Below are 20,086 nucleotides of genomic sequence, written 5' to 3'. Positions count from 1 at the left end.
TGATGACTAATAAGAGCCTGCTGTATTAAAAAAAAAAAGTGCCTTGATAAAATGTTTAAAATAAGTCAACACTACGTTAGTTTTTCTCTCTTTTACATTTACCAATATAAATATATGTACACCTTTAAAAAAAAGAAAATGGACAAAAGACATGAAGAGACATTTCATTGAAGTGATATACAGATGGCAAATAAGCATGAAAAGATGTTTATCTGGAGCAATTGTTAAAATATGTAAATTTCCAAACCCCACTCAAAATTCACTGCTCTAGAAAGTTTTTGCTTTTAAAATTTTTTTAATTGTGGAAAATATTGGGTTGGCCAAAGAGTTCCTCTGGGTTTTTTTGTAACATCTTATGGAAAAACTTGAACGAACATTTTGACCAACCCAATACACAAAACATAAAAAAGACAAATGTTTTCACACCTAGAGCCTTCTAAACATTTAGTTTCTTTACTGCACAGTTAAAAGTTCATTTCATTCAAAATAATTATTGGTGGAATATTTTGTTTTTACACTGATAAGCTACATACTTCTAATTCAAGAAAACATTCACATTCACCTTTTTAACCTAAAACACAATCCTAAATATTTTTAAGGAATCCAATGAAACCAATTATTAATCTTAATAAATCAGAGACATAAAAAAGAAAATCTCCTCCAATCACTGACGTATATGTCAACAAGGTTTGAACAGCGGGGGTCAGGGATGAGCATTACATGTAGACGCTTAAGGTTAAAGTATGATCTGCAGAGTACACAAAAATCTATGTCATCTGTGACTATAGCAGTATAAAGTTCTATAATCAATTGAAATGTCAGTTTAACTTCAACAATGTGAAAAAACCCTTATAAATACAATGATGTATAAAATGTTGTCAACGGATAATTCTCTATGCAAAAAAAAAGAGTGAAAGAGCACGAATGACCTTGCTCAGCCCCTGCTGCAGAAGGTGATCCAAGTGATGCCAATAAAAACCAATGAAGAGCCCATCCCTCAATTCTTCACTTATGTAGGGATCTAAACCACAATCCTCAGTGCAAGATCTGCAAGCACATCACACAACCATTCTTAAGACATCATCTCTTGGTGTCTGTTTGCCATTTTCTACAATGGAATCAGAAGGCCTAAAAAGAGCACAAAATACAGTACATCTCTAGTAACTGACTCTCTGGATTAACAGACACTCTCCATTCCCTCTATTAAACTGGGCCATGTGAACTGAATAGTGCCAGTGCACTATTCCTGCCCTTCCCTGTTGAGTTGTTTGCCAAGTTAACTGTCCTTCTTCACAAGCTTTTTTATACCACCTGTTGGTATTGTCATGAATTAATTACAAAAACAAATGAAATAATAATTATTAGGAAGAAGGTCTTAAAGAAATCTAGTCCCACTCTTTCAGTTACAAATGAGAAAACTGAGGTCTAAAGAGGGTGCTCACCATCATACAAATAGTTAAGGGTGGTAGATCTGGGACTAAAATCAATTGTATGAAATTCTATTCCAGAAATCATGCTGTCTCTTTCCGCATTGACAGTCTCAAACATATATCATCCTGCTTTAATTTAAATTGTAATGTGAGGGACTTCCCTGGCGGTCCAGTGGTTAAGACTCTGCGCTTCCAATGCAGGGGGCACAGGTTCGATCCCTGGTTGGGGAACTAAGATCCCACACGTCGCGGGGCACAGCCAAAAAATTTAAAAAGTAAATTTTTTTTAATTAAAAAAATAAATTGCACTGTGAAATATTCCATTAATCGGATTTTTCAGCCAAGTATTCAGACCTCTAGGCCCCATTATTCATTCTGTAGGTGGTTGTGAGATGTGTGTAAGCATGAAATGGTCATTTGCTACTTTTTCATCTGCGCTACATCCTTTCCCCTTGGGAAATGCCCCCCTCTCTCTCTATGCAATAATGGTAGGGTTGTTATTTTCCCTGCCACAGGGTGGGCTCATGACGCAGGCCAAAGTGCACTAGTCTCCTAGACACAGCAGTTGGTGCAAACTCTGCCTCTTAGAGTTCTTTGGAGGAAATGATTTGGGTGTTGGGGAAAAGGGTTATTTCTTCTGGATCACTAGCTGGGTGGATGATGAAGTTGCCAACAGCTATCTTTGCCATCAGGTAATGAGACACAACAAAGAGAAAATATTACAGAATATCCATAGCCTCTATTGATATTGATCCATAGACTTTCAGACCTCATGTAATTAAAGTGGGCACTAGACTCAAAAGTCAGCAATTTTCCGTGTTGAGGCAGGAGATAGATGGGCCCCAGGATGAGCAGCTGGAGTTCATCCCCTGTGGGCAGATACTCCAAAATAGCAGGAGGGAGAAGAGCTAAGCCCTGCCTAGATAAGAGATAAAAGACCACATATTCCCCATTCTTGAAGTCAAGGAGACCTTCTCCACTACACATGCACAGAAAGGCTCCCTGAAGGTCAAACAGGGAGGGGGTGCTACCCCATAGTAAGTGATGCCATCCTACCCATACGCCTCTTTGCTGGAATCCATCTTGGCTAAGAGATTCACGCACACACACATGGGAGGACCCTGAGATATACTGATATGGACTCAGAACCAGGGAAAGCAAGATGATTGGCCAAAGGAAACCCAGAAGAAATGCCCCATAAAAGTGATTCAAACTACCACAAGGACACAACTCTCTCTCTGAGCTCGCCCATGTGTCTATCCACAAGTACTCTTTTCCTCCTAATAAACACTTGTTTCACCACTTTCCGTCTCTATGTGGAAATTCACTTCTACAACAGCTGATGGGCCAGGGCCTCGTCACTGGCCACTGGTCCCTTGTGGTCTAGTAGCTAAGATTCAGCACTCTCACTGCCACGGCCCAACCTCAATCTCTGGCCATGAACCAAAATCCCGCTTCAAGCCACTGCAGGCTGAGGCCACCCAAGAGCAATGCGACCTAGTATCAAATGATGAACTAGGTCAACCAGGTTTTCTCTCAAAAATGTTAATTATAAAACATAGAAAATATTGAACAGTTAAGGTGAAGGGCCATGAGATAGCACTGGAGCCCTAGTGGAAAGACAGAATTGTGAGGGAGAAAACAAGGAGACATAGCAGATGTCATGAAGATGTCACATAAGAGAGAGAAAAAGAATTGCATATCTCTAGCATTGTTTAGATTCCTCACAGTTTTCCAGCTGGATGCTAACAAGATGCAAATGGTCCATTCATTTAAAACGTATTTACTAAAAGCCTGCAAATGTTTAAAATACATGGAAGATTCGATTATTATAGAAAAATATTCACTTTCTCCCCTGCTCCCTCAAAGAAAAAAACATACTTCTCTGCCCCCTAACTTTAGGCTTGGCTAAGTATCTTACTTTGCCCAACAGAATATTAGTAGGTGCTTAAAATGTGTTTCAGTGGTTGCGTTTGTTCTCTTATACCTCTGTCGTCACCATGAGAACATGTCAGTCCAGAATTAGAGGCATGTGGACCAAGCATGCAGCATAGAGCCACTCAGCTGATCACAGCCTATGTCAGTCAACTCCCAGGTGGCCCACAAACAGAATAAATGCTCACTGTTGAATGCAGTTGTGACGGTGTAGTTATTTGTTACTCACTGATACAATACACTGAGGATGAGATGCTGTGGGCCACTTAAAGACTGTCCTTACTCAGGCCTTCCACAACATGTAACAGTATCTACTAAAAATCAACTAGCCAGAGCTGATGCAGAAGATGGAGATTAATAAAATATCACCTTTTCCCAGGAAGAACTCCTATTCTAGTGAGAAAGTTGAACTCTGATCAAATGATCATAAAATAATGTGATATGAGGTTCACCCATATAGTGAGCTGAAGGTCTAACTCAGCCAGAGGAGTCAGCAGAGCCTTCATGTAAGAGGAGATTGAAATAGAGGTCTGAAGGATGAACAGTCATTCATCAAGTAGAGAAGTAGAAAGACTCTAAGCAGAGGGCACATGTATACCAAAACATTAAACTTCAAAGCATGTGAGGAGTTCAAATGGCAGCCATAGCTGAAACTTATTCTAATGTAGACAGCAATTCGGAATGAATATAAGTGATGGTCAACTAGAATTTTTACTAGGAATCTCTTAAGTCGTTACGATAAGATTTGATTGATCATTTTAAGGCCCTAATTTACTATTCTGATACTTTAAATTTAGTTGATGTTTACTTCACTGTAGAAATTTCCTATAGATAATGATCTATGAGGACTTGCATTTTATTATCCTATAATACCATTTGTAACATTAATTGCAAAACCAGATCATTAATGCTCTGCAAAGGCTTCCAATGCATCAGCAAACAAATGATCTTTGAGTTGTGTCAGGACAGCACTGGAAGGCCACTGTATGAAAAGGTGACTCGAGACAATTGCAAACAAAGTAACCGCCAAAATACTAAAAGCACAATCTCAAGTAACCTGGCAATAGCTGGGAAACTCTCCTCGAAATATAAGTCAGAAATGGAAAATGTCCTGTTGAATAAAGTGTTCGGCAGGAAACCCCAGGCAGAAGCATAACACTGGGGTGTAAACAATAAACAGATTTCACTTCAAGCAGTTTGGAAAGAGCGTCAGTGTCGTCAAATCAGAAAATCTTCAAACCTGCACACGACTGAAGTTACCAGCAACAGCAGCAATTTTAAGTGCTAAAAGATAACCGCCAGTTAACAAATCAACATACTTAGACACCGAGAATCTCTCTGATCGCTTCAAACCATAAGATAAACATGTAACTTTCGCGTGAAAGCGAAGCTGGAGGGCGCGGGGGCAGCTCTTGCAACTCCCTTCGCTCTCCGCTCCACGGAAGAAACCGAAGCAACACGTGCAACGTCACTGTCCCAACACAGTCAACCACGCTGATCACCAAGAGAGGGGCCAGATTTGGAGCTAGAACCAGGCTAGGAGTTAAGAAGCAAGGGGGAAGAAACCAGGGGAAGAAAGTAAAACAGAAGCCGGAAAGAAGAACAGTATGGACTGGGGAGCGGCGGTCCCACCGAACCTACTGGCGAGCAAGGAGAAAAGTCCCTCAGATGCAGGCTAATGTCTAGAAAGAGATCTTCTCCTTCCATCTGAGTTTCCCAGGACTCAGCCTCGGCTGCCCCCTCCCTGCCCAATGCCACCTGATACCTCCTTTTGGCGCGACCCTTAGGTGAACCAAGGGGGGCGCTTCTCAGGAGGCTCCCGGCAAAACTGTGAGGGAACTCCCCGAGCTGCCAAGGGGAGAGTAGCTGCCTCTCGCTTGCGAGGGGTGTGGCCAAAAGCAAAAGTGAGTCGAAAGGGCTCTACCTTACCTGCCGCAGGAGCTTCCACCGGGCAGCACCCAAGGGCGCCGAGACTGCGGGTCCCTGAGCGGCGCCGCTGCTTGTCCGGCCCTCGCCCGCTGTGCGCTCAGCCTGGCCGGCCCCGGCGTCCGCGACTCGAGACTCCATCCGGCTGGAGCTGACTATACCTGAGATACCGCCGCCACAGCTCCCCGCTGCCAGGACCTGCCTACTTCTTCCCTGTCAGGATCTGTGACGCCAGGGCTCCCTCCCACTGCCCTAGCGCGCGCTCTCTCCCCGAATTCCGCATTTCCGGTAGTCGCGTCTCCTTAGCAACCAGGGCAGCGCGGCTCTCGCCACTGCACCATTTTGCTGGTGGCCATCTTGAGTGAGGGCATACCAGAGGGTGAGGGAACTGTGGCAGACCTAGTGAGACGCCGCCCCTTTTGGTTCCCTTCTCTCCTGTTTCATCTCGAGCTCTGAAGACTAGCAAAGAACCAAAAGGCTTATATCTTTGAGCGTTAATGAACCCAGGAGGAGTAAAAAAAACAAAAACAAAAAAACAAAAAAAAAACAAAACCATTCCTGACCACAATAAAGATGGCAGAATCCACTTAGGGCTCGTGCCAGACGGGGGTTACGTAGACGGCGTGCTGCAAACCAGCTCCGGGCGGTTCTGGGTAGGCTGTCGTTCTGCTAGCTGCAGAACGCAGACTTCGGCTGACCGCGCCTGAGGTGGCAGCTGCGCTCCTTCCTGAGAGCTTCGGGTTCTCCGGCCTGCCTTCACTCGTTTCGGTGTCTAGAGCGAGACTGACTTTCAGTTTGCGTACGTATGGGGGGCGTAGGCTGGGAGTCTCTTCCCTTCACCCCGTCCTCACCCCCACCCAACCATCCCTCAGTCCCTTGGTCCTAGCTTTTTGACCGATGTCCCTTCACTGCGTGGCACATGGTACCGCTCCCTCTCACACTCGGATGCACAGGGAAAACGAATAGGTTCTCCCAGGAACACCCATTCGTCTACCCTACCCCTATCCCTAGCCTTGCCTACTGTCTTCTCCCTGTGGGTGAAAGATGGATGGATGGAGGCTGCGGGCACGAATGTAGTGGTTTAGAGCCTTTATTTTATTTTCTCTTATTTTACTTTGTTTGTTTTTGCTGGTGTCAACTGCACATTCCCTTTACCCACTCCCCCGTTATTTTGCTGCGACATAGAAAGAGGTTAAGAGGGGCAGGGGCGTCGTAGCGGATACGAGCTGTGGTAAAGCTGACGCACTATTGTATAATACCTTTGATACCGAGGAGCAATTTGTGGAAGACTTCCATGATGACATTCAACAGTGTGCAACATACCTAGATTTTTCCTGCCCTAAAAATAGTAGCCACCGTTTATTGAGTGGTTACTACGTGCCAGACACTTCATTAAGATTTTAACATAAATTCTTAGAACATTCTTAGAACAGCTACTTCATAGAGTAAGTGGGGTCATTATCACTGTTTTGCAGATGATGAAACTAAACACAGGTGGTAAGTGCAGGAATGAAGAACTGAACCCAGGTTTCTCTGACTTAACTATTTACTAGCCTTACTTACCTTAATAGGTTAATAAGCACCAGCTTCCTAACAGAAAACAGATGGCGTCACATTTCATGTGTGCCTCCTGAAGTGTTGTTTTTTTCAACTAAAGAGCTAAACACCTTTTTGACATTAAAGTCCAGTTGTTGTTATGTCCAGATAGACTTATTGCTCTACTATTTACTGTTCAGGTGACCTGGGGTAGTTGCTCAAACCTTCCTGGGCCACAGTTTGCTCACCTGTAAGGCCAGCATCATAATAGCTACTCTATCAGGTCCCTATGAAGTTTAAATTAAATGAAGTATATAAAAGCATGTGGCACGAAGCAAACACTCAATAAATACTAATCCCTTCTCCTCTACCTTTATTAAGTAATTGGACTTTTCCAGTTTATCCTCCACATACAAACCAAAGATAAGTTCTGAATTATGTGAAATCAAAGCCGTTTTGCCTTTAAAAGCCCTCAGAGTTCCTGAGATGCCTCCATTAAGTCTATGTATTTATTTGCAAATTTTTATTTTGTTTTTTTTGTTTTCTGTTTGTTTTAGTTTGCCCATGTGTGTACCAGAATCAGTGCTGCATAGTTTGAGCCTGACAGGATTGACTTTACAAATGAGACATTTATGTCACATCTGCCAAGAAGTGTGATTTGAATTAAATTTTAACTTTTACAAGTTTTCAGATACTTTGAGTTATCAGCTGTCTGCGGTTATTTGTAACCGGAGGGGTACACAGCCCCAAAGGGGAGGGATAAGAACTGCAGATCTTAGATGCTCTGAGAACCCACTACTATATAGTCATTCCTATGAAAATCATTCATGTGCTGGCAGCCCCAAAGGGAGCATAAACCAGGGACTTTGATATCATGCAGCAGAAGAGCAAATTATTTCTCCAGGCTTTGAAGTATAGTGTTCCTCACCTTGGGAAATGCATGCAGAAACAGCACGTGAATCACTGTAACTTCGCTGATCATTATTACAATAGAATAAAATTGAAAAAATATCACCTAACCAAGTGTCTGCAGAATAAACCCAGGATATCAGAGTTAGCAAGAAACATCCCAAGTCGGAACTTCTCATGTAAGGTATGGACTGTTTAAGTTAACCTATGTGTAGGCGTTTAAGATTAATTTTAGTTTAAAAATAAAGAATGGGTTGGGTATCAGTTTCTAATTTTCTCAGTAATTCTGGTTTGATTTTTTAAATATTCAGGCTTAATTGTCTGTAATCATATATATAAGTATAAAAGAATATATACATATATATTTATAGAGCTCTAATGTTATATATTAAAAATGTAGATTTATGAAAAATGATTCACCTTAAGAACTCCTTATTGTGCCTACCAGTGCAATTCAAAGTATAATTTGGCTTTCTAAAATTCCTAGACTAGCATAATAGCTCTTAATAAAAATCTAATAATATGCTGATTGTTTTATGAATCCCAAATTAGGAAACTTCAGTAAAGACCATGTAATTGTGCTACTTCTCTGTAAAAAAAAAAAAAAATGAAAAAGCGATTTGCGTTTTATACCACTTGTGTCCTTCAGGAAGATGCTTTCAGACCATTGTACTCTGGCCAGACCCCAAGCTGTGGGCATGACCTCAACTTTGAGGACCTGTTGCTCTTGTATGTAGAATGACCACATATCCTGGGTTGCCTCCAACAGTCTCAGTCTACACATATTTTCCCTGTGTTATTACTAATAGTGTCCCCTTTCCTCTCAGAAGTGTCTTGGTTAGGATAGTAAATTATATGGGCATCCTAATTATTTGAGATTAAGCTATTTATGCTGCTCTTTGACAGCCCTCCCCTACCTCATACTTGCTAGGTTCCTTAGGTTCCTTAAATTGTGTTTAGGGGTGATATTCTTGCAATATTTAACGTATTTTGTTATTTTAATATCTTAATTTCTGGTTTTAATTGTTTTGTTACATACTAATATTTTTAGTCTGTTTTGGCTTATTTTCTATTGTAGTAAAATATAGGTAACAAAATTTTCCACTTTAACCATTTTTAAGTGTATAATTCAGTGGCATTAATTACATCACAGTGTTGTACAGCTGTTACAACTATTTGCAAAACCCTGTCCTCACCTGAAAAAAATACCCATTAAGCAATAACTCCCGACTGCTGCTTTCCTGAGCCCCTGGAAACCTTTAATCTACTTTCTGTCTCTATGAATTTCTCTATTCTAGATAATTCATATAAGTGGAATTATATAATATTTATCCTTTTGTGTTTGGCTTATTTCACTTAGCATAATGTTTTCAAGGTTCATTCATATTATAGCATACCTGGGAAGTTTGTTCCTTTTAGTGGCTGAATAATATTCCATTATATGTATATACCACATTTTGTTTATCCATTCATCTGTTGATAGACACTTGAGCAGCTTCATCTGTTTATAAAAATGATATTTTTAATATTCTACTCAATTGTTCTGGTTTTTAATTTAATTTTTGCTCTTTTTGTAGCTCATACTTATTTGTTATGGGGAGTTTGGGGGGAGTTTTGTTGTTGTTTGCTTTCAACTTTTTATCTGTTAGTCCTAGAATTTTACCCTTTACACTTCAGTCATTCAAATTTTTCTTTTTATAGCATCTTAGTTTAGCACTTTCTTTCTGTACTCACTCAAATTTTTTATGTCTTTTATTTCATTTTTATTTCTGTGTGTGTGTATTTGCACACGGGTCCTACTTTAGAAAGATAAACTTTAAAATTTTACCTATTGGACACATTTTAGCATTTAGATCTTTTTACTTTGAATTGTGTTTAGAACACTTTGTCATCTTGTACTTTTATCTTAAGTCTTAGTTTATAAATAGTAGGCAGAAATTACCATCAGAGTGACAGCTGTGAGATTAGCTCACACCCTGTGCAGGAGTTTGACTATTTTTTCCCTCCATTTGTCCCTGAAGCAACTTTTCAGTTCTCTTTCATGGAATCCTGTCACCTGGAAGCTTTAACCTGATTCAGTGACCCCAAGAAAAGGAGCTTTATTAGTAATTCTTTCACCTGGTAGTGGTCCTGCTTTCACATGTCATATATCAACCATTCCTTCTGTGAGAAATGATACGATCTAAAAACTGTGGCCTCTGACCTTTACGATCACTGGGACCCGAGGAAGCTGTGAAGAGACCTGTAGGCAAGAATGCACATTTAAGTAAACATCCAGTCAGTTCCAACTTTGTTCACTCCTATGGGAATAACAAATTAGAAAAAGTAATTAGTGCCTGTAGACAAATTAAAATATATTTACTTAAAGACTTGTAAGATAAGTTAACTAAAGAGTAAGAGAGGGAAGCCTGTGTAGTATCATAGCAATGCCAGAAAGCAAGAGATCTAGCCGTAACTGGTGTGTCTGTGAACTAGTCAGGACTCTTACCTTTCTGACTGGAAATAAAGGGGGGAGTTTTAACTTGGTGTTCTCTAAAAGTCCTCCAAATACTAAAATTTCATGATTTTATATCTCTACCTTGTACCTTACCAACAAATTGTCATCTATACATTTGGGACGCTAGTACCAACTCCTGCAGTCAGGCTGTGTATCAGAAATCCTGGGGAACTTTTTAGAAATTCAGATTCCTGGATCTCACCCCACATATGCTGGACCAGAATCTCTAATGGCTGAGGCCTAGGGATCTCTTTTTTTGTTTTGTTTTAAGTTCCTCAACTAATTCTGAAATTGCCAGTCTGCCAGTGACAGTGGACCTGCATTTAGGAAATAGACACATTTGTGATCAAATGTTGCTGACCTAAACCTCATTGAATTCATTCAGTTCTGAAGTTCTTACTGGCAGATACCTTGACTTTCCATTTTACATTAGCCACATGGCAAGAGGAACTTATTCCATTACGCTCATGCACCAGCTAGTAATATTCAAAGACTAGCATCAAACCAGATACCACATTTCTTTATCTTTCACATCATCCTATTCTGCTCTGCCTACAAAAATAATTCCTAAAATCTTTGATCATGATAAATTGAATGATACACAAAAGGAAAACCAACTAAGGAAAAGAAAATGTTTAAACATTTGTTCATTGACTCTCTGCAATATAGATTAGCAGTTCTTACAGTAGTTTCTAAGATAGATAGGTTGACAGATACCTCCTTCACTGGCACTAGTGATCTGTGATTTGTGGGATCACTGGTTCTGACAGGTTCAAAACATCATCAGGAAAGAAGGAAAACTCAGGAAAGCCAGAAAGAAAAGAAAAATTGTGCTCTCACAATAGTTTTTTTTTTTAATAATAGTTCACAGAGTGGGACTGCATTGTAGCTACCACTTCGCTTTTTAATTTGATTTTATTAATTTTTTTATACAGCAGGTTCTTATTAGTCATCATTTTATACACATAAGTGTATACATGTCAATCCCAATCTCCCAGTTCATCACACTACCCCCCACCACCCCCACCACTTTCCCCCCTTGGTGTCCATACGTTTGTTCTCTACATCTGTGTCTCAATTTCTGCTCTGCAAACCGGTTCATCTGTACCATTTTCTAGGTTCCACATATATGTGTTAATATACAATATTTGTTTTTCTGACTTGCTTCATTCTGTATGACACTAGATGCATCCACGCCTTTACAGATGACCCAATTTCGTTCCCTTTTATGGCTGAGTAATATTCCATTGTATATATGTACCACATCTTCTTTATCCATTCATCTTTTGATGGGCATTTAGGTTGTGTCCATGATCCAGCTATTGTAAATACTGCTGCAGTGAACATTGGGGTGTATGTGTCTTTTTGAATTGTGGTTTTCTCTGGGTATATGCCCAGTATTGGGATTTCTGGGTCATATGGTAATTCTATTTTTAGTTTTTTAAGCAACCTCCATACTGTTCTCCATAGTGGCTGTACCAATTTACATTCCCACCAACAGTGCAAGAGGGTTCCCTTTCTCTACACCCTCTCCAACATTTGCTGTTCGTAGATTTTCTGATGATACCCATTCTAACCAGTGTGAGGTGATACCTCATGGTAGTTTTGATTTGCATTTCTCTAATAATTAGCGATGTTGAGCAGCTTTTCATGTACCTCTTGGCCATCTGTATGTCTTCTTTGGAGAAATGTCTGTTTAGGTCTTCTGCCCATTTTTGGGTTGAGTTGTTTTTTTAATATTGAGCTGCCTGAGCTGTTTATATATTTTGGAGATTAATCCTTTGTCCGTTGAGTCGTTTGCAAATATTTTCTCCCATTCTGAGGGTTGTCTTTTCGTCTTGTTTATGGTTTCCTTTGCTGTGCGAGAGCTTTGAATTTTCACTAAGTCCCATTTGTTTACTTTTGTTTTTATTTCCATTACTCTAGGAGGTGGATCAAAAAAGACCTTGCTGTGATTTATGTGAAAGAGTGTTCTTCCTATGTTTTCCTCTAAGAGTTTTATAGTGCCCGGTCTTACATTTAGTTAGGTCTCTTATCAATTTTGAGTTTATTTTTGTGTATGGTGTTAGGGAGTGTTCTAATTTCCTTCTTTTACATGGAGCTGTCCAGTTTTCCCAGCACCACTTGTTTAAGAGACTGTCTTTTCTCCATTGTATATCCTTGCCTCCTTTGTCATAGATAGTTGATCATAGGTGTGTGGGTTTCTCTCTGGCCTTTCTATTCTGTTCCATTGATCTATATTTCTGTTTTTGTGTCAGTACCATATTGTCTTGATTACTGTAACTTTGTAGTATAGTCTGAAGTCAGGGAGTCTGATTCCTCCAGCTCCGTTTGTTTCCCTCAAGACTGCTTTGGCTATTGGGGGTCTTTTGTGTCTCCATACAAATTTTAAGATTTTTTGTTTTACTTCTGTAAAAAAAATGCCATTGGTAATTTGATAGGGATTGCATTGAATCTGTAGATTGCTTTGGGTAGTATAGTCATTTTCACAATATTGATTCTTCCAGCCAAGAACATGGTATATCTCTCCATCTGTTGGTATCATCTTTAATTTCTTTCATCAGTGTCTTATAGTTTTCTGCATAAAGGTCTTTTGTCTCCCTAGGTAGGTTTATTCCTAGGTATTTTATTCTTTTTCTTGCACTGGTAAATGGGAGTGTTTCCTTAATTTCTCTTTCAGATTTTTCATCATTAGTGTATAGGAATGCAAGAGATTTCTGTGCATTGATTTTGTATCCTGCAACTTTACCAAATTCATTGATTAGCTCTAAAAGTTTTCTGATGGCATCTTTTAGGATCCTTTATGTATAGTATCATATCATCTGCAAACAGTGACAGTTTTACTTCTTTCCCAATTTGCATTCCTTTTATTTCTTTTTCTTCTCTGATTGCCATGGCCAGGACTTCCACAACTATGTTGAATAATAGTGGTGAGAGTGGACATCCTTGTCTTGTTCCTGATCTTGGAAGAAATGCTTTCAGTTTTTCTCCACTGAGAATGATGTTTGCTGTGGATTTGTCATATATGGCCTTTATTTTGTTGAGGTAGTTTCCCTCTATGCCCACTTTCTGGAGAGTTTCTATCATAAATGGTTGTTGAATTTTGTCAAAAGCTTTTTCTCCATCTATTGAGAGGATCATATGGTTTTTCTTCTTCAGTTTGTTAATATGGCGTATCACATTGATTGATTTGCATATATTGAAGAATCCTTGCATCCCTGGGATAAATCCCACTTGATCATGGTGTATGATCCTTTTAATGTGCTGTTAGATTCTGTTTGCTAGTGTTTTGTTGAGGACTTCTGCATCTATATTCATCAGTGATATTGGTCGGTAATTTTCTTATTTTGTAGTATCTTTTTCTGGTTTTGGTATCAGGGTGATGGTGGCCTCGTAGAATGAGTTTGGGAGTGTTCCTTCCTCCACGATTTTTTGGAAGAGTTTGAGAAGGATGGATGTTAGCTCTTCTCTAAATGTTTGATGGAATTCACCTGGAAAGTCATCTGGTCCTGGACTTTTGTATGTTGGAAGATTTTTAATCACAGTTTCAATTTCATTACTTGTGATTGGTCTGTTCATATTTTCTATTTCTTCCTGGTTCAGTCTTGGAAGGTTATACATTTGTAAGAATTTGTCCATTTTTTCCAGGTTGTCCATTTTACTGGCATAGAGTTGCTTGTAGTAGTCTCTTAGGATGCTTTGTATTTCTGCAGTGTCTGCTGTAACTTCTTTTTCATTTCTAATTATATTGATTTGAGCCCTCTCCCTCTTTTTCTTGATGAGTCTGGCTAATGGTTTATCAATTTTGTTTATCTTCTCGAAGAACCAGCTTTTAGTTTTATTGATCTTGCTATTGCTTTCTTTGTTTCTATTTCATTTATTTCTCCTCTGATCTTTATGATTTCTTTCCTTCTGCTAACTTTGGGTTTTGTTTGTTCTTCTTTCTCTAGTTCCTTTAGGTGTAAGGTTAGATTGTTTATTTGACATTTTTCTTGTTTCTTGAGGTAGGCTTGTATAGTTGTAAACTTCCCTCTTAGAACTGCTTTTGCTGCATCCCATAGGTTTTGGATCGTCGTGTTTTCATTGTCATTTGTCACTCGGTATTTTTTGATTTCCTCTTTGACTTCTTCAGTGATCTCTTAGTTATTTAGTAACGTATTGTTTAGCCTCCATGTGTTTGTGTTTTTTACGTTTTTTTCCTTGTAATTCATTTCTAATCTTATAGTGTTGTGGTCAGAAAAGATGCTTGATATGATTTCAATTTTCTTAAATTTACTGAAGCTTGATTTGTGACCCAAGATGTGATCTATTCTGGAGAATGTTCCATGCACAGTTGAGAAGAAAGTATAATCTGCTGTTTTTGGATGGAATGTCCTATAAACATCAATTAAATTTATCTGGTCTATTGTGTCATTTAAAGCTTGTGTTTCCTTATTAATTTTTTGTTTGGTTGATCTGTCCATTGGTGTAAGTGAGGTGTTAATGTCCCCCACTGTTATTGTGTTACTGTCGATTTCCTCTTTCAGAGCTTTTAGCAGTTGCCTTATGTATTTAGGTGCTTCTATGTTGGGTGCATAAATATTTACAATTGTTATATCTTCTTGGATTGATCCCTTGATCATTATGTAGTGTCCTTCTTTGACTCTTGTAATAGCCTTTATTTTAAAGTCTATTTTGTCTGATATGAGTATTGCTACTCCAGCTTTCTTTTGATTTCCATTTGCATGGAATATCTTTTTCCATCCCCTCACTTTCAGTCTGTATGTGTCCCTAGGTCTGAAGTGGGTCTCTTGTAGACAGCCTATATATGAGTCTTGTTTTTGTATCCATTCAGCAAGCCTGGGTCTTTTGGTTGGAGCATTTAATCCATTCATCTTTAAGGTAATTATCGATATGCATGTTCCTATGACCATTTTCTTAATTGTTTTGGGTTTGTTTTTGTAGGTCCTTTTCTTCTCTCGTGTTTCCCACTTAGAGGAGTTCCTTTAGCATTTGTTGTAGAGCTGTTTTGGTGGTGCAGAATTCTCTTTGCTTTTGCTTGTCTATAAGCTTTTGATTTCTCCATTGAATCTGAATGAGATCCTCCCTGGGTAGCGTAATCTTGATTGTAGGTTCTTCCCTTTCATCACTTTAAGTATATCATGCCACTCCCTTCTGGCTTGTAGTGTTTCTGCTGAGAATCAGCTGTTAATCTTATGGGAGTTCCCTTGTATGTTATTTGTTGTTTTTCCCTTGCTGCTTTCACTAATTTTTCTTTGTCTTTAATTTTTGCCAGTTTTATTACTATGTGTCTCGGCATGTTTCTCCTTGGGTTTATCCTGTATGGGACTCTCTGCGCTTCCTGGACTTGGGTGGCTGTTTCCTTTCCCATGTTAGGGAAGTTTTCGACCATAATCTTTCCAAGTATTTTCTTGGGTCTTTTCTCTCTTTTTCTTCTCCTTCTGGGACCCCTGTAATGCAAATGTTGTTGCGTTTAATCTTGTCCCAGAGGTCTCTTAGTCTGTCTTCATTTCTTTTCATTCTTTTTTCTTTATTCTGTTGTGCAGCAGTGGATTCCACCATTCTGTCTTCCAGGTTACTTATCCGTTCTTCCTCAGTTATCCTGCTGTTGATTCCTTCTAGTGTGTTTTTCATTTCAGTTATGATATTCTTCATCTCTGTTTGTTTGTTCTTTAATTCTTCTAGATCTTTTTAAACATTTCTTGCATCTTCTCAATCTTTCCCTCCATTCTTTTTCCGACGTCCTGGATCATCTTCATCAATAATGATCATCTGTCATTATTCTGAATTCTCTTTCTGGGAGATTGCCTATCTCCGTTTTGTTTAGTTGTTTTTCCAGGGTTTTTTTCTTGTTCCGTCATCTGGTACATAGCCCCTCTCCCTTTTCATCTTGTCTATCTTTCTGTGAATGTGGTTTTTGTTCCATAGGCTGCAGAATTGTACGTAGCTACCACTTCTTTATTTTTTTGTTTTTTTCTCCACTTTCCATTTACTCTTTAACCTGCTGGAGTATGGCCCCCCTCCTCCATTAGAACCTCTGTCATTGTCACCAAAGATGTAATATATTTCAACCTAGTAGACACTTCCCTTTCCTCATCTCTGATGTGCTCTCAGCAGATTTGACATGCTTGACCATTCCCTCCATGAAACACTCTTTTAGCCTCTTGACTCCACGTTTTCCTGGTTTTCCTCCTACTTTACAAACCAACCCTTCTCAATCTCCTTTTCTAACTTTTCTTCCATGTGAGTTCTCTACTGTGAAGTTTCTCAGGGCTTGGTCCTGGCGCTTTTTTCTCTTCTTAATTTCTTCCTAAGTAATTTTGTCCATTCCCATGGACTTAGTACCATAGCAGTTATTATCTTCATCCCAGACTCACCTCTGTGCTGCACAGAATTAATCTCCAGTTGGACATCTTACTGACTTCTCAAACTGTCCACAGTTGAACTTCAGCTCTCCCAGCCCTGACTCCGCTCTTCTTTATTTCATTGCTCTGTACTCAGTTGTTCAAGGCAGAACATGGGGAAACATATTTTATTCCTCCTGTTCCTTTACCCTGCCATCACATCCGTTAACAGTGCATACCAAACTAGCTTTGTGATTTTTACCATGTCACTATACCATCTAGCCTGTTATATACTTAATTATTTTTGTTTAACCAACTTGTCTCATCCCAAGGAATAATAGTAAGTCACCAGTCTGATGTGCTAGTTATACTCTTTCTAATTAAATATTCATATACTCCAAGTCATGTATACCATCATGTCTGACATGCTTTCAGAAACACATTGAATTAACCTCCAAAATGTATGGTGAATCTGTCCATATTTCTCCATCTATACCATCATCACTCAGTTATCTTTCACCTGGACAACTGGTGAAGCCACCTAACTAGGTTTCTTGCTTGCCTCTTCCCTTCCAACACATTTTCATACATTTAGAAGAGTGATCTTAAAATATAAATTAAATCATGTCACTTTGTAGCTTAAAACCTTTCCAGAAGTTCGTAACACATAAACATAAACTCCATTTTCCTAGTCCTGTTCCCCAAGACTCTGCAAGATCTAGCCCCGAACTCATTTCTTGCCACTTTGCCCACATTCACTTTAGTCAAGCTACAACAGTCATCTCCTGGATCAAAGAACAGAACTCTTTCCCATCTATCTCAGGACCTTTACATACTAATCGCTAATCCCATTGATGCCTGCATGTCTAGTTCCTTTTCCTATTTTATGTCGTGATTAAATGTTACCTCCTGAGAAAGGCCATTTCTGACCATGGTGATCAAAGTAACTGAAGCTCATTTTTTACCTTAACCTTGTTTCCTTCTCACTACTTTACCACAATTATTACTTCATTTGTCAGTGTCCTTTTTTGTTTTGTCTTCCCAGCTAAAATGTAAACTCCATAAGAGCAGGGGCCATGTCTGTCAGTTCAATATTGCTTCCCTATTGTCTGAGACAGTGCATGACATAGTAATAAATACTGTTGAGTGAATGACTGTCCCCATAAATAGGGGCCTACATCTATTTTATAGAATGCCATTCTGTGGGTTGCAGTGTAATTGTTGAACCTAAGTCCCCAAATAAAGGATCGAGCTAGACAAAATAGAAAGGACTGAGAGTGTAGTTAAGGTAATACCAGGCACAGGGAGCAACACTTATAAGAGCCCCACATCGAGAGAGGGCAGTCCCTACAAGTACTGTAGCCAAAATGGTCAAAGATAAACCAGAAAAAGTAAGCAGGGGCCAGATCATGTATAGGCAGTTGTGTAAATCTTGTGAGAAATTTGAACTGCATCCTAAAAGCAATAGAAAGTCATTGAAAAATGTAGATGCAATCAGATTTGCATTTTAGAAGAATCACTCTGACAGAATTGCAGAAAATAGATTGGAAGTAGGAAGCCTTGTCATAAGGTGAATGAAGATGAGAGCCTAAACTAAGGACATAGCCAGAAAAATGGAGAAAAGTATAAGATTTGAGGGAGGATTGAAGAGATAGAATCAGTCAAACTTCACAGTTACAGTGATTACATTTTATTTGGGGCATTTTAGTAGAATAATAGAGAACATAGGGTGATAATCTCTGATCTATTTGGATTCTAAAATCCAGAAGTCCCTTACAAAAATATTTACTTATTATTATTTTTTTTTTTTTTGCAAAACCTGACCTAAACTGACACAAAGCTACTCTGATCTTTATTTATCCCACTTAGTAGAGTTCCCCAACCAGGGATTGAACCTGGGCCATGGGAGTGAAAGCACCGAGTCCTAACTGCTGAACCGCCAGGGAATTCCCTCCAATTTCTTATTGTATTTGATTACAGGGTGATATCCCCCTTACTGGGATAGACATCATGTTAACTTTTCAAAATCACAACATTTGAAAACACATGTGGATCATCTTTATGTTTCGAACAGACTTATTTCACAGTCACATGTATAGCTTTACCATTACTCAGCTGTTAAGGGTGAGAAAGGAGAAGGAGTAAATGTAACTCACTATTGATGTGGAGATTTTACTCATCAGCTGGATATGAGTCTGGAAGTTGGGAAGAGAGGTCCATGTATAAGGTAGTGGTTGAAGCCATAAAAGGCATGACACTGTATTTACTTCTATGCTATTTTATTATTATTATATAATTATTATTATTTAAATTTTTTTCCTCTTTGCATTAGATTGGGAAGTCCCTGAAGACAAGAATTTTACAACGTACATGTTTATATGCCCAACACGTAGCATTAATGACTGCCACATACTAGATAACCAGTAAATGTTTGTGGATGAGTTAATTGTTGAATGAATGATTTTTTCTTTTCATGTAACCATAAATTTTATTGCTTGAAGAAAGACCAAAGAAATCATCTAATCTGAGCTTTCTTTAGGTCTTTGGTCTATTTTGAATTTATTTTTTGTATGTGCTATGAGGGGTCAGAGTTTGACTTCATTCTTTTGCTTGTGAATATCCACTTAGCCCAGCATCATTTGTTGAAAAGACTTTTCTTTTCCCATCGAATTTTCTTAGCATGCTTATCAAAAATCTACTGACCATAAATGTAAGGGTTTATTTCTGGACTGTCAGTTCTATCCTGTTGATCTGTATGTTTGTCCTTAGGCCAGTACTACACTCTTGATTGCCATAGCATTCTAGTAAGTTTTGAAATCAGGAAGTGTGTGAGTTCTTTCTTTACAAATGAAAAAACTAAAGTCACTGAGCCCAAGATAAAATTTTAAAAAATTATAAAAATTAATGGAGTCAGAACCAAACCTCAGGTAACTTGATTCACATCACCTTTCTTTTAAATATCTTTTATTATAAGTCACTACAGATATATACAAAGAGAGAGAGAATACCATAGCAAATACCCATGTATCCACTACTCAGTGTGACTTTTTTCTTAACCAAAAAAGTTACAGATGTATTTGAAGTCTCCTATGTACTTCCCTGATCACATTATCTTCCTTACCTCCCCAGTGGTGATCGTTGTCCTTAACCTCTTTCCATTCTATTTTTATGTAATTTGATAGCATATATATTTGTATCCACTGATCATATATAATATTGTTTTGCATGTTTTACAACTTTAGGTAAATAATGTACATACAATTGTATAACTTGCTTTGCTGTTCAACATTCTGATTTTGAGGTTCCACATTAATATATGTATCTCTGTTTCATTTTTTACAACTGCTGCATAATATTCTATGATATGCCAGAATTAATATTTTCTTTGGACAAGCATGTAGGTTGTTTCTAATTTCCAGACTTACCCAAAAAAAGCTGCAGAGCACAATCTTGTATGTATCTCCTTATCCATGTGTGCTTGTCTTTCTCTAGAGTCTATATCTAATATT

The 20,086-nt window shown here is 38.7% G+C and overlaps 2 protein-coding genes across 4 annotated transcripts in view; one reads left to right on the top strand and one right to left on the bottom strand.

Annotated features, from left to right (window-relative positions):
- Positions 1–5,476, bottom strand: part of CAMKMT (calmodulin-lysine N-methyltransferase) — a 392,335-nt gene extending 386,859 nt beyond the window's left edge. The window contains exon 1 of the mRNA XM_082643141.1: positions 5,295–5,476. Coding sequence (XP_082499267.1) covers positions 5,295–5,432 — 138 coding nt within the window. The 5' untranslated portion in view covers positions 5,433–5,476. The remainder of the gene's footprint in view (positions 1–5,294) is intronic.
- Positions 5,477–5,952: 476 nt separating this feature from the next.
- Positions 5,953–20,086, top strand: part of PREPL (prolyl endopeptidase like) — a 55,123-nt gene continuing 40,989 nt past the window's right edge. Inside the window, exons 1-2 of one of the 3 annotated variants that reach the window (XM_082643129.1) lie at positions 5,953–6,090; positions 7,385–7,920. In XM_082643129.1, the coding sequence (XP_082499255.1) occupies positions 7,702–7,920 (219 nt within the window). In that variant the 5' untranslated portion in view covers positions 5,953–6,090; positions 7,385–7,701. The remainder of the gene's footprint in view (positions 6,091–7,384; positions 7,921–20,086) is intronic. The other 2 variants (XM_082643130.1, XM_082643131.1) reach the window with 2 other exon arrangements.

This window comes from Mesoplodon mirus (assembly GCF_964341445.2).
Source record: "Mesoplodon mirus genome assembly, chromosome: 14".
Lineage (NCBI taxonomy): Eukaryota > Metazoa > Chordata > Mammalia > Artiodactyla > Ziphiidae > Mesoplodon > Mesoplodon mirus.
This window is presented reverse-complemented; position numbering and strand designations above follow the sequence as displayed.